The following is a 14,828-nucleotide window of genomic DNA, read 5'->3' as shown; positions in this document are numbered from 1 at the left end:
GGATACAATTGAAAGGAATAAGATATTAGATATTAAACTAAGTAATTTTATGACATCTGATTGGGTAAAAGTTCATTTCTGTTCTTATTTGCAAATTTTTGACCAATCAGAAGTTCTAAATAGCTTGGTTTAATATCTAATATATTACTCCTTTCAGTCATGTGAAGTCATGTCCAGCCGTCCAGGCCCTAACAACTGCTACGCTACTACTGTAGGAGAGTATCGCCTCCTGGCGGTGATATTTGGTAGCTTGAAAGCCGCCAGTCTGGAATGGAATTTCATCGAACCATTCAGACGCAGACTCTCAGTGTATGCGAGCACACCGCGCCAGGTAGACCGTAGATCGAGAAGATTTTTTCGTTTCTCGAAGGAACCGGCTTTCCTCGACAAAACTTGGACCTTGCGAGTTTCGGCATTGGGAATAAAAATAATTAGTTTGGAAATTGAGCAAAAGGAAACATCATGCCGGCAGATGCAGAGCTCAGTAACATTCTCAGCAGGAGACAAAAGATCAACGAGGATCTAGAGGAAGGAAAGGAGGTGAAGAAACAATACAAATTCGTCAACATATACACGGAATTTCACGAATTGTCACGCAGAGAGATCAAGCAGTACGAGCAGACCTTCAACAGGTGAGCAGCATTCTCTCGTTTACACCCCTCTCGCGTGATCTACTACACTTCTGCACCAGTTTCAAGGCCGCACGAGATTCTTCTTTATCGATCAATCGCGATTGTTCCTGTTTAACCGAACGTTCAATAGTTTCCTTTGTGAGATCTGCACTGTTTTCATAAAATGTTCTATAAAATTCATTAGAAAAATAATCAAAAATATTGATGAAATTAAAATTGTTCTTAGAATGAAAGTATTTATTGTTATTGATCGGTAATAAGGGAACAGATGGTTCTGCGCCTGAATTGGAGCAGTTTTGCGTTAGGGGTTTGAAGTTTATGGTCGAACAACGGTGGTGAGTAATGTAAGTTTTATGAGTCACACTGAGGTTACCTGAACTCGACAGGTCGTTCCCTCCGTTCGGTTGTCGAAACTGCTGTTGCTATTGCTTCTGCTTGCCGATTGACTCGGGAATGTCTTGAAAAAGAGTGCGATGCGAGGAAGCAAGAGGGAAGATACTTGAGACGTGCTACGCACTGCCATCTCGCTTTTGTAACCACAAAACTACCAGTCAATTTCTTCTTTCAGTTTTCATCTCGTGCAATTTACCATATACCAATGGTTTCTATACTAACCAAACCTCCTTACCGTTACTTTCTAGATTTCCTGGAAAATTTGCTTAACCTCACGGAAATAACAGTTTTGCATTGGCTACTGTGCAACCGCAACAATATCAATATATTTGCATATATATATATCAACACTCTTTACGTTTCTCAATTCCATTAAACCGTTATAACGAACACTCTAGCGCTCTATATTGAACGATGGTAATCTTTTTAGACATTTAATTTCATCGCGCATTCAATAATGAGATACCTTATCTGAAATGCAAACACGCTTTGCATTATATCAAGATGAATCGAGGAATTCGAGCTGGCTACCGTCTTAATATTTAGACGCTCACCTTACCGACTGGTATAATTTTATTCCTTTTTTATCTCGAGACGTCTAAACCGATACGCCTGGCACGGACAAGGTGCGAGGCCTGTAGAAAATTGCGGCTAGCGATACTCGACGGTTAAAAATAGTTTTACGGATGCGCTTATCTGTAATTTCCTGCTCGCAGAGAGTAGTCACCACCTTTCGTACTTTCCACTTTTACCCAGATTTTTTCCCATATCTTTTAATTACGCTCTCCCGTGAATAGAGTCGCACGGACTTTTGTCATTAACCAACCAGTCAATGAGCCGTTCAATTACCTACCATGGTGCAACATAGTATACGTATATATATAGAGATGTACGCCGTAATTTTGCAGGTCTCTGCAACTTCCAACTCCAACGATTCATTCGTCGAAAGCTGAATAATTTCGCGAACGTTGTGTTGCGTGGTAAATTATCATTCACCGTTTTTTATTACGTCACAGGTCGTTTACAGCGCGTACATAATAAAATTATTGTAGAAGAAAGGATTCTGAGGATTTACGCGGAACGATGAGGTGCATGTATATATATATATATATAAGTTTACAGAATCGTAAGGAAATTTCCGTCTTTCGCGTAGAGATTGTCAGAAAGGAAGTTTTTGGCGATATATATATATATGAATAGGATGGAGGATGCGAATATTCGGAAAGGAGCAGAGGAAACGGCGTATTATCATCTTGCTAGGAAGAACAGCTGTTCTGGGAAGAACGATTACGGAGGACTGAGGCTGCGACACGCAAGACCTCCTGCACTTTCCCTTGTGTGCCCGTGTCGTCGGTCGCGTGCTCAATAACACGCTTAACTCTTCAACCTTCGCCACTTTATATTCCAATCCCGTGTGCTTTTTTAAGATTCCATGCTGCCGGCTTTTGGACAAAAAAACATTGCCCGTCTCGACAGAAAATCTTTATATTCGCAATAAATTCTTTTAGAACGGACATTTAACATCTTATCGCTCCCAAGTTGTAATATCGTTGCAGGTGATTTTCCCTGAAAATTCACCATTTAAATCGCAATCGCTCGTTCGTTCAAAACATGCGTCAAGTTACTGGCGTAAATTGTCAGAATTTAACATTAGTCATCCTACGTTCCGTTTTGCGAGCGATAATTGGTAATCGCGACTCTTAATAATCGCTTTGTTGTTGCAAATGAGCGTTACGAAAGATAATCCGCGCAAGAAAGTCTCCGCGTTCGAATGTTTGCTTTCTCGTTAAATCGAGGAAATCTTGTCGAGGTGGAAAGAAGATTTTTGTCGAAGTATTAGTTATGCCGTAGTAATAATAGTAGATTGAAATCTTCTCGATCGTCCGCGTATCGCAGCTTTCTATTCCTATCGATCATCAAATATAGGTGGATGGAGAGTCGAGAGAGAGAGAGAGAGGGAGAGAGACCGTTGAAGAATTCACGAAGGCATCTGACAAAGAAGGCGTAAGAGATCGTCGAGGAGCTATCGAATGTTGTCGGCGAATTCAGCGAAATTCGAGTACGCGAGAAAATGCATTGTGTCCAAGCCGCTTATGCCACACGATTGGTACCTGTGTGCTGCTCGCTCGGGCCTTTTTCTTAAGCCACAGCATGCAGTAGTCAGCTATACCAAGTCACGATTCAGCGTTCCTTCGGATTATTGCACCGTAACGCTATATAGGCACACCAAACAATATGCCGCAGAATAGTTGAAATCATTGTGAAAAATTATACGGAAACCCCAACGATTGTTTGCGAATCGTTACAATTTCTCCATTGCCGGAATAAACTTGGTTTGCTGTGAGAGAATCACCGGACAGACAAAGTTATATCGTTTCAGGCGTAAAGATGAATTCTGATGATTCCTCGAACCAAGTTTGTTTACTTGGTAGTTTACAACGTTTTTTATGGAAAAGAATTATTCAGTGCAACGAAGCTAAGGTTGTAAGAAATAATGAAATGATGATTTTATTTCATGATTAGTAAACAAGACTTGATAATTTCCTGAATGAAACTAATCAGCTTAATATCAAACGTGTAATATCCATTATTGCAAAGATCGATGGTTCAGGGAAACGACAAACTGATTGTAAGAAATATTAAAAGAAAAATGTTTTAGACGAAACATTAAAACTTGATGATTTTCTGAGTCAAGCTTATTGATTCGATAGCAAACGTTTGACACCGCAATCGTAAAGGTCGATCGTTCAGGGAAACGACAAATTGTTTGTAGGAAATATGAAAAAAAAAATTGCTTTAGACGAAACGTTAAATTTTGACAATTCCCTGAACCAACTTGGTTTATTTGATAGTAAACTTTACAACGTTTGCCATGAAAATCAATTATGCAGCGCAATGCAGACTGTCGTGAGAAATAATGTTTAGAAGATTTTGTTTGGTGCATTATAATAAATGAAACTTGGTGATTGCCCGAATCAAGCTGATTGGCTTGACGGCAAACGTGTGACGTCAATTGTAAGGATCGATTGTTCAAGGCAACGACAAATTGGCTGTAGGAACTAATAATAATAATAAAAAAAGTTATACCAATCGAAACTTTGAAATTTGATGATTCCCTGAAACAACTTAAATTGCTCGATGGTATATAGGTTAGCGAGATCTATCCTGCAATGTAAAAGTAATTGTTCGACACACCTCGGACTGGCTGAGGAAAATAATGAAAAGCAGATTTTATTTGATATTATATACGTTAAAGAATAAAATTCGATGATTGGCTGGATAAAGCTGGTTTGGCAGGAGTACGACGTGCGTCTTTCGCAGGAATCGATGGTACCGGGCAGCGTCAGCTCACCGGGTCATTTTCCAGCCAGCCTGGCCATCCAGATCTGGGTCAAGGTGAGACGCGGTACTTGGCATTCTCCCTCTCGACGTAACTCCAAAGATCGATGCAACCGCGAGTCCTTTTTCCTCGAGAAACTGCTCTCCGTTCTTTTGCCATTCAAGGCGTTCGCAAACTCTCACTCATTCTCTATTCTCGCAAACCTCCAGTTTTTTCTACGTCTCAGAGTTGCTGCAACTCTTTGTATCGAGGTCTCCTGGAAACTCGAAAGATTCCAATTTCGCGAGCACGTAACTATATATATATATATAAACATTCGTCGATTGTTTACAATCAACGTACACTACACTGCAATTATTTTTCCTTTCGCATATAGAAAGAGATTTGAACCGCGTGGAGACTGGAGATACGGGTTGTATACTTTCGGGATGTCTCGCTACTCCTTCGTGGGAAAGGTCAAGGGTCGCGCATATATATATATATATATATATATTATAAGAAGCGAAGAAAAAGAGAGAGAAACTTCGGAATCATATATCTGTATGTGCTCGATGGACCTGCGCGTAAGAGATTTGCGCGGAAATTCTGATCCAGTCGCTTATCGATCTTCGCGTTTATCTCGCTTGACCGTCCTCGATGTGACCTTGACCTCAACCACACATTCTCATCCGCAGGATGTTCGCGCCAGCATCCCGCGAGAAATGTATATTCTCGAGTGAGCGTCAGAAAAACATGGAAACCTCTGCACTTTCTCAATTTTATACCAAACAAATTGCATGATTTTTCGCAGAGTTTTCTGGGACGAATTTGAAATTTTGTCGAGATGACACGAATTCTCATGGAACTTTCTCTCGATGGATTCGCGCTGGAATATTATCCGGGATGATCAGAGTGTCTTTTTTGACGAATTGCTATATATATATATATATATATAGAGAGAGAGAGAGAGAGAGAGAGAAAGAGATATTAAAAATTGTCTCACGAGAGTAGATTGGATTGGTAACGCGCAATCTGGTTCATACTTCCCGTCTCGCTTCAACTTATACAGTCGCTCCGCTGTATTCGTATCCCAGTTGAGCGATTATAAACACGAGCACGGTCTACTTGCTGCAATGCGCTGCTCTCTGTTACTCAACAACTGCCACCGTCCCATTTAGCAAACATTCGACTATTAAGAGCCACGAGCGCGATAGTAAACCGCCCAAACGACTATATATTCTTCAAGTTTCACTATAATCGAGCCTGAAACTTGATTCGAGCTTAAGTCGAATGACAAGTCGAGCGAGTGAATCCGACAACTCGGATTAAATTTAAACCTGCAACTGCGAGGCTTGAGCGAGCAATAACGTAACGCGTTAGCTCTGAAACAAAGCGAGACTCCAATATCCCACGCTATCGATCTCTCCATAAAATTACAAAAGCGAGATACGTGCTCCAAAATAGAATCCCACCTAACGAAATCAATAATTCAACCGTATGCCGATCGTATGGCAGAAAGGTCGATGACCCTTTGCTGCTTCGCGGCTCGAAGATAAGCCTTCCGTTCCCGCGAACCAGTTTTTAATCTTGTTGACGATGGTCATTGATTTATGTTGTTTTTCGTAGATTCGACGATGGCCACGATGGGTACCTGGATCTGGCAGAGCTCAAAAGGATGATGGAGGTTCTTGGTGCTCCACAAACGCATTTAGGACTGAAGGCGATGATTCGGGAAATCGACGAGGATAAGGATGGAAAAATTTCTTTTCGCGAGGTGGAGTAGACATTTTCATTCGACAATAATATATATATATATATATATATAAGATTTGTAATATTACGTTGCTATTTCGCGATATCGAAATTGACCGAGAACATATGCGTGTATAAGCTTGGTCTGCGAGACGGGCTTCGTGGAACCGAAATAGAACTCGTATTACAGAGGCTGGAGTTTGTTTACCTACGGACAGCCTCCCGCCTACGGGACCGATATAGAAATTCCACGAAAATCCCGCAAAGAGAGAACGGGAGTATTAACCATAACTTTCGATCTCTATCGTTTCCCGTAAGCTTGCTAAGTAAACATATAATATACAGTCTTATATACCACGCGTTGTTTGTATAATACAAGCTTCGCTTTCCACGCTCAATTTGCCTGGGATACAGGGGGTCCCTTCGGATTAACCGGATGAAAGCGATAAATCTCATTGAAATTAATTCTTTTATCTCACACGCGTATATATTAATTATAATCAAATGTGTCGATTCGAGGAACGAGCAAAGTTGATCCGAAATAACGTATGTATGTGAATTGAGATTGGTGACAATAATTGACAGTCCAAAGGTGGACCTACAGTTGCTAAACGAGCGAACTAGAAACTTACGGGTTTCCCGATAGGAAAGTGTATAATATCGCGAGGAGAGGGAGAACGAACGGTGTTTAACGGTGATATAAATTCATGCGTGGACGCTGGGACGTGACTTTCCGTATTTCGCAAACAAAGACGCGTGCGTGGAAGCAAGCGAGTTTGCCTCGTTGATCGCTATGATTCAGAGTCAGCGAGGGAGCCCTCTGACATTACCAGCTTTACTCACCGGTCGACTTACTCATCGCGCTCCGGATATACACTAGTATTCGCCTTGCCATTCAGTTTACAGTCCGTCACGTGTTTTTCAACAATCACTGTTCGTCCTATCTATATCCAGATGTTCATTGATTCGGTCAACCGACGCTTACTCATTCTGTCCTGCAATCTTTATAATCCGTCTGATTAAAAAAGCCTACAATCGGTGTGTCACTCGATTTATTCGTCATTTATCGCTTTTCTTATCTAATCTTAATCGAATCGCGTCTGTCGTTTTATTTTTATAATTCAACGTAATGAATATATTTTGAATACTCTTTAGAATGAAACTATGTGGGGGATTTGATTGATGCTCAAAGTTTTTAACATATTATTCATCGTTGTTACAGTTTTTGCTGATCTACCGCAAGGCCCGAGCTGGAGAATTGGAACAAGACTCCGGACTTGGTCAGTTAGCCCGACTTACAGAGATCGACGTGGATGAGGTTGGTGTGACCGGTGCCAAGAATTTCTTCGAGGCTAAAGTAAACAATTTTTGCTTCTTTGGTGACATTTCACTGGGAATTTCGAATTGACTGTTTAATTTTTGAATATTTATAGATCGAGCAGCTGAGGAAATCTAGTAAATTTGAGGACGAGATCCGTATGGAACAGGAAGAGAGAAAAAGACAAGAAGAGGAGAAGGCTGAGAGGCGAGCACAATTTCGTCAGAAGGCAGCGATCTTTGGCAATAATTAAGAATATAAGATTCCATCCAATTATCCCACGAAGGCGATAAAAGTTTAATTAGTGCGAAAGAAAAGCTTGATGCGTTACTTTCCTAGTTTATGAGTCTGATCGATTGTATAAAGAGCATCGCGAATTGTTGTTAGTTTTATTAATTAGATATAATAACGATCGTATTAACTATTCTTTTTTTTATAAATCTACGCCATTATTCGGCGCGACGAAATCGAAAAAGATTAATTAGCAATAAATTATTTCATCTCATTGAGGAATCGAATCTTTTACCGCTTTCGGTGAAATATTTAACTATATTATACTGAGAGAGTTTTTTAATAAGTAACGTTTGTCTCGAGTCTAGTCAATTCAGTTGTTTTCGGCACAATCAGTTTGTTCTTGTTGAATCTTTTACCGTTTTTAACGTCAAGAGCTGTAAACTTTACTTTTGAACACTCATTTTATCATTGTCGACATTTTAGAGAATAATCGTAATAATTCTGCAATATGTAAATAAAAATCAAATAGTTTTTATTTACTAGTTTTTTACGCACCTATATAAATATTTACATTATATTGTACGATATACATATGCGTTTATATTATAAAGTTTATTCTAATGAAATTTTCACTGTATACCATACGCGTGGTGTAATTATCTAGTGCTATTTGGTGTATTCACGCGTTATAAAGGAATTGTATAATAAAAATACTTGTCAATTGAGAAATGCTGATTGGCTAATATCTCTCACACAAAATCATATCTCGGTAATCGATAAGGCAGACAGTTCACTTGCCAGCTGCAATAAATCGAACAGGCCTTTCTTTCTCATATGTACGATCAATACACCAATTTCACGAAATAAAAAAGCTTCAACCTGACGAAATATCGAAGTTCTTCTAAGGATGAGAAATATCTGAGAGAAAATACCGAGAGTCTATCGTCTGACGACGGGAGAAATAAATTTGGCCTCAACGTACCACGTGTAGCAATTAAACGTTTAGTATGTGAGCTGCATTCCCACGGCGATGTCGCTGAATAGAAATGTAAGAGGGAAAATCATTTCCGTCGATATTTCCATAAAGATCAGTAGACGCAAAAAGTTAGGAGAAATTGCTGGGACAGGAGGCATTTCTCGATCCTAACAAAGACTACAATTCAAGAAAGTAGAAACGATAGGTAAATTGTTACCAGATCAGCAGTTGTCTATGCAAACTTTCATTTTTTTTTCATTTTACAATTACACAAATACAAAATCATGTATACATATACAGCTGAAAATCTCAGGCTTCAATGATAAATAAAAACTGGCACAGTTTGCAAATCACTTGACAATATGTTTAAGATGGAAAGGAGAAAAGTGAGGAAGAGGAAATGAATTATAAAGTTGTGTATAAAGGAGATTGGGGGGGGAGTTTCGGTAGGCTGATAGGTCGGCGCGCTTAAAGTCAGGCAGGCGCATCGATGCCAGGAAGGGTAGGTAGGTAGATAGGTAGGTTGATAGAATAGGATAGGAAGGGGAAGTTGGCTCTCGCAGCGAGCAGCGAACTGGAGTCCGATGAGAGTTACGGACGCTGGCGCATAAGAGGAAAACACAGCGGTGCATTAAGCGGGGAAGAGGAGAGCAGATCGGTGAAAGGAGAACGACGCAGACAGGGTGTCTTTAGTGGCATTCGCGACCCTCCGACCGAACGGGGTGCACCGGAAGAGGGAGCTATTGGAACAGTCAGGTGCCTCCAGTGCCAAATCTACTAGAAACCTTCTCGGAGAGTCCCCCCAAGGTCAAGGCAAGATCACGTTGAAAATACCAAATCGTCGAGGTCGCGGGAGACCTCGATCCAATTGGGATTTTTTTTTCGATCGCTCAAGGTCAGCTAAGGTCGGCAAAGAGGCTCTGAAGAGTGGCGATAAGAGAATTTCTCGAGTGCGCCTGGTATTTCCGGTGTTTCCGCGACACAGGTCACGGATATAGATAAATCCTGGTGCAGTCCTGAATGCGCGCGCGCCCCGAGATCCCGTGGAGCCGTGTCCGAGAGCTTTCCCTTTGCTAGATGCGACGGTAGTGCTGCCTTCTTCGGACCCCTTCGGACTAACCAGAGATCGCCGAGACACATGATCAGTAGGTGATCGCGAAGATGCTGCCGAATCCGCTCAAGTCAACTGCCAGCATTCTCGTACTCCTCTGTGTCCTTATCACGACGTTTCAGCACGGTGAGTTCCATTACCCCCTCCAACCTCCCCGGCACCCCTTTCCTCTCCAATTCATCGCTCTAATCGAACTTTAACTATTTCCGATTTTTTCTAAACGCGATAAATTGCTAGACGGTATATAATGAGATTGTTTGAATTTTTATCTTATTTATAGCGAGCTGTTGTAAGGGAATAGAGCTGTTTGTTAATTGTGAAATAAATTAGTCGCGGAAAGCGGTGAACGATTAACAATAATAATAAAAGTTGCTTGTTTAAACGGGAGTACAGAACTATGATCTAATTAAACTGATTCCCCGGCTTTAATAGGATCAGAGACTTTAACTGATAAGATTGCTATTATTTTTATCACCATTTAACACTTTCAACCCTGCAAAGTAAATTGCTTTTGACAGAAAAATCTATAGCTACATCGGATCGATTCTGTTACATAATTTATACAATTTTCGCAAACTCTTTTTCGTTTATTTATTTTATTCAGAATTACAAGGGGAAAAATTAGGCATATAATATTCATATATTTTAACAATTTAGTCATTGGAATTAAAAGCTTTTAATAGAGGTTTAAGCTTTTTCAGCTTTGTCCAGTTATGAAATATTTAAGTTTCATCGATGGCAAATATTCTATGTATATTTAAAAGGAAATGAATATATCATAACGAGTTGATTGTTTCAGTAGGCTTAATTACAACGCGATTGTAGGAATATATACAGATACCGGCTCTCATTAGTGTTTTATAGATTACAATAATAATATCACAGCATTAGAAAAATAGGAATAATTCGATAAAAGAATTTCATTATATAATTACATTTGGAATTTTTTAAGGGGTATTGAATACAAAACTTTGACCTTGTTTTGGGAGATTTCCATCGAAAAGAGACTGAACGATCGATAATCTAATTTCACGAGTAGGGCTCTTAGATTGATTATAAGGGCCCATGTGATCTATACATGGTCGCGGTGCCAATCTAAGAATTTTATCGTGCAAACTCTTTATGTCTGTCATGGTGTAAAAAAATATCGATTGAAATCTATCGTCCAACTATATCCGCCTGTCAACCTTCTTTCTAACTTAAAATATTCACATTATACCCTCTATTGCGATCGTGGAATAACTGAATTATTCTTATTCTTTCGAAATTGAAGCTCGTAAATTTAATGAAATGGCAGATTTTTCTGAAGAAATAGTTCCTATTGTAGAGTATTACACAGTATAATTGCCTGCCAAAGAACTCTTACAAAGTTAGCACTTGTGGTACTTCGTCTCTCTCACTGGGAAACGAGTGGACTCAATTTGCAGACAGAATCCCATTAAAAAGTGAGAAACGTTACAAACAGGTCAGCTGAAGAACAATGTTTCCATATGTTGAAAAAACGTTTTATTGTTTGATAAAAGTCGAATTAGGGTAGAGAGAGAGAGAGAGAGAGAGAGAGAGAGAGAGAGCTAAAGCTGGATACAGCTTATGTATTACAGTTGAAAGAGTGTTTAGAGGAGATAGAGTCTAGACGTCGTTATGACAATTGGTCAGGACAGTTGACTGAAATTTGGAGGTTTTGTTTCACAGAGCAAACTTTGCGAGGGTATCGAGCGACCCAGTTTCTTCCTTCAGACGGTATTTCCATTTCTTTCCAACTATAGTCTTCTCTTTCCATCCTTTTACTTTCATTAGTCGTCCCCTAAACACTCTCCCACCCTCGCTCGAGGTTTTTGCAATGCGTTTCGCTCTTCTTCCTCCTGTGGTCCACTTGTTCCCATTGGCAAAGAAAAACTCTCCTATTGTTAGTCGCGTGGTCCCTAATGAATTCTCGCTAAAAACTCTACGATAGTTTCGCGCATGGTTTTCCCGGCTTTTGCCGCGATCGAATTTCCACGTTTCTCCGATTCACCGAATTACATAAGGATCCGCATTGGCATTTACTCCTAATGGCTTCCAACCAATTTTACATCACCCCCCCCCCCCCTCTCTCTCCTCCCTCCCCCATACAAAATCCATTCAACTATCACTCTTATCAATCGTAATTAACGCTGTGGTTTAATTACAGGCTATGCTATAATATGTTACAAATGCAACAGTGAATACGATCCGAGATGCGGTGACCCATTCGACCCCTACAGTCTTGGAACGGTAAACTGTAGTTTTCAGCCACGACTGGATCATTTGAGCCAGTACGAGCCTACGATCTGCAGAAAGATCAGTCAAATAGGTACAGTGGTCACGCGCGCGTTATGTTATGATTTATCTATAGGATAATGATATAAAATAAATTTTTCATTGTTTACAGTTTACGGACAAACAAGGGTGGTAAGAGGCTGCGGATATTTAACGGATGAGAAGGATGACGGAGCTTGTCAGAGGAGAAGCGGCACTCACGATGTAAAAGTGAACTATTGTTCCTGTAACGGCGATCTCTGCAATTCCGCTGGAAACTGCAAATCTTCCGTCCTCTTGATAGGCTCCTTCGTCGTCGTCAACCTCATCGTCCTACTCCACCTCCTCCAAACGTCCGCATGAATTCGTTCCAAGCGGAAGAATCTTTGCAACTCGTTCAACAGACACGCTCAACAATTTTTCTCATTTTTCTCCTCTTCTTTAGCCCATTTTCCACTCTACTTTTCAAACAGAGTCTGAAATCCTCTGTCCTTCCAAAAAAAATCCAAATTTCCTCCGGTTTCACGCGATTCTCAGCTCGAGTGAGCAATTTGGCCTTTTTTTGAAACGCGTGGATGACTCGTGACGAGCACTCATTTACCTTCCAAATCAATTCGACTTTTCACTCAATTCTTCGTAACGCTTGCTCGTGAAACTATACATATATATGAAGGATCGGAAGTTGACACTGTGGGTGAGAAAAACTTCGCTCTTTCTTCAGGCGAATTGAAAGCTTGACTACTATCGTTGTTATAAATTGTCGTATATATATATATATATATATACACATACATATAGATATATATAGTTTATATAAACATCGTTATTCACATGGGTTTGTGTGGAATTTATGAAGAAAGAAGGAGACCAGCGAACAAAGCAAGGTAGACACAAGTGAAAATAATATATTGTATAGAAATATCTTCTACCTCTAGGCGCAAGCGCCATTTGACAATGAGGGGATTGCGTATCAGTCGGCCTTAAAATTGTTCAATGCTAAGTGAGAGGAGTGCCATTAAAATGGAAGAATAAGAAAACAAATATATTTGACTAATAATGAGTAAGCAGTCGTAAATCAAGGTCTCCTTCTCAATGGCACTGAGAAAAAATACAATTTTTTGATCAATATTCAATGTGTGATTTAATATAGATTCTCGCTGATGAACCATTTATCAATTGATTTGTTTTTATCGATCTTCCTGCAACACCATTATTGTCGCTACCAATATTAATAATTGCTTCTGTCGTTAATTATTATCGTTACTTACTATAAATCCTGATGCTATTAACCACTAGCTATCGCTACTATTGCGTTTAATAAATTCGTTGATTGAATTATTCTTTAATGGATAATGGATCCGATATGTGCTAATGGTATGATATATATAGTACATACACGAGGGCTGCATCTATCTATTAGGCAATGCTTGTAGAAAAGAGCCACTCGATGTATGATATTTTTCTAGAATTAATGTGGCCTCTCTTTTTTAAAATCTAAGTTAGAGGAAGAAGAATGTGAGAGAGGAAAGAAAAGAAATATTTTCCGAAGAGCGTCCTTTACGCTCGGTCGATCTCTCTTTTGCAGACGGCTTACAAGGAAATTGGACCAAGGAAATAATTAAAAATTAACTTCATCCATTATTACAATTTTGAGATAATCTAAAGTAAGAAAGGTGATTTTTAATTAATTTCTTGCGGTGTAGAAGGCTTAAAAATTTCTTGACGGATCTTTTAATTAGAGGAGAAAGGAGATAAACATTAATAGCTTGCTAAATCGACAAAATTGGAAGAGCCGGTTATTCATAGTCTGTGATCAAATTTAGCTGCCATGAAAGAAATATCGTTTTCACTACAGCAACATAAAAAAATTCTTAGCAATTGATTTTAGTCGCTTATTGTACTGCCAAGAAATAACTCTTAGAGCCACAGGCAGGCTTCTGTTTTCGCAATTTGGGGAAAAGAGCAATGACAAAAATCAAATAAGAATCTAAGTTATATCCTCGCACTGTGGTCAGTTCGAAGTTTTAAGTGTGAGATCAATTCATAGTTGAATTTAAATTGATTATTAGAATTACGATATTAACTGATTGATTAATGAGATACTTAAATAAAATCATCACGAAATAATTAATTGTCCAATTCTTAAGTGTTAACTATGTAATAAGATAGCTGTAAGTAGAACAACAGCAATATTCTTCGACGGTTCATAATCGCGAAATGATATTCATCGTAGGAGCTTCGATCATTGAGTGAAACACAGGTGTATACTTTTTAGTATTAATAATATTTTTATGGAAAGATCAAAGCTTTTGCAACTTGATCTAATTTGGAGAGATGAATAAATAATAAATAAGCTTAAATAATTGAATTAATTAGATCGACCGAATAATTAAAACTATTGATTATGAAGAACATTTGATTGGCCTGATTATTTAAACTATTTTATGGGTAGATCTCGAAGCCATCCACTACTAGCATTCGTCCCTTAAGAAAGATTTGCCTATTTGCGAAGCATAGAATTTGTATTGTAAAAGTAGTATTTAGGATATATATAAAAATAAGTGATTAAATGACTTAAAACCAAATATCATATCTGATCATATCACACAACGACGTACTAGTACAACGGAGTACGTAGAAAATACAGCAGATTAACGTAAATAAAGAAAATCTATCAATTTTCATTGTAATCCATTCTCGAAATTGATTGTAAGATTACATTCTGATGCACTATGTACAGAGAGATTATTCTGCCAATAAAGTGTTGAATGATTATTAAAATCTTAGATAGCCAAGGTTTCCTCAACGTTCCACAA

The 14,828-nt window shown here is 39.0% G+C and overlaps 2 protein-coding genes across 2 annotated transcripts; both read left to right on the top strand.

Moving 5' to 3' along the window:
* Nucleotides 1–284: 284 nt before the first annotated feature.
* Swip-1 (EF-hand domain-containing protein D2 homolog Swip-1) lies at nt 285–8,407 on the top strand. Its single transcript, XM_066727045.1, has 4 exons — nt 285–632; nt 5,971–6,118; nt 7,319–7,453; nt 7,530–8,407. The coding sequence occupies exons 1-4, from the start codon at nt 463–465 to the stop codon at nt 7,665–7,667; spliced, it is 591 nt and encodes a 196-aa protein (XP_066583142.1). The 5' UTR covers nt 285–462; the 3' UTR covers nt 7,668–8,407.
* Nucleotides 8,408–9,198: 791 nt separating this feature from the next.
* LOC136773320 (UPAR/Ly6 domain-containing protein crok) lies at nt 9,199–14,793 on the top strand. Its single transcript, XM_066726902.1, has 3 exons — nt 9,199–9,861; nt 11,906–12,067; nt 12,146–14,793. Exons 1-3 carry the CDS (start codon nt 9,786–9,788, stop codon nt 12,373–12,375), a joined length of 468 nt encoding a protein of 155 aa, XP_066582999.1. The 5' UTR covers nt 9,199–9,785; the 3' UTR covers nt 12,376–14,793.
* Nucleotides 14,794–14,828: the final 35 nt, after the last annotated feature.

The sequence above is a fragment of the Prorops nasuta genome, unplaced genomic scaffold (genome assembly GCF_024137725.1).
Source record: "Prorops nasuta isolate Cenicafe-Biocafe unplaced genomic scaffold, Cenicafe_Pnas_1.2 PNAS00005, whole genome shotgun sequence".
In the NCBI taxonomy this organism is placed as follows: Eukaryota; Metazoa; Arthropoda; class Insecta; order Hymenoptera; family Bethylidae; genus Prorops; species Prorops nasuta.
This window is presented reverse-complemented; position numbering and strand designations above follow the sequence as displayed.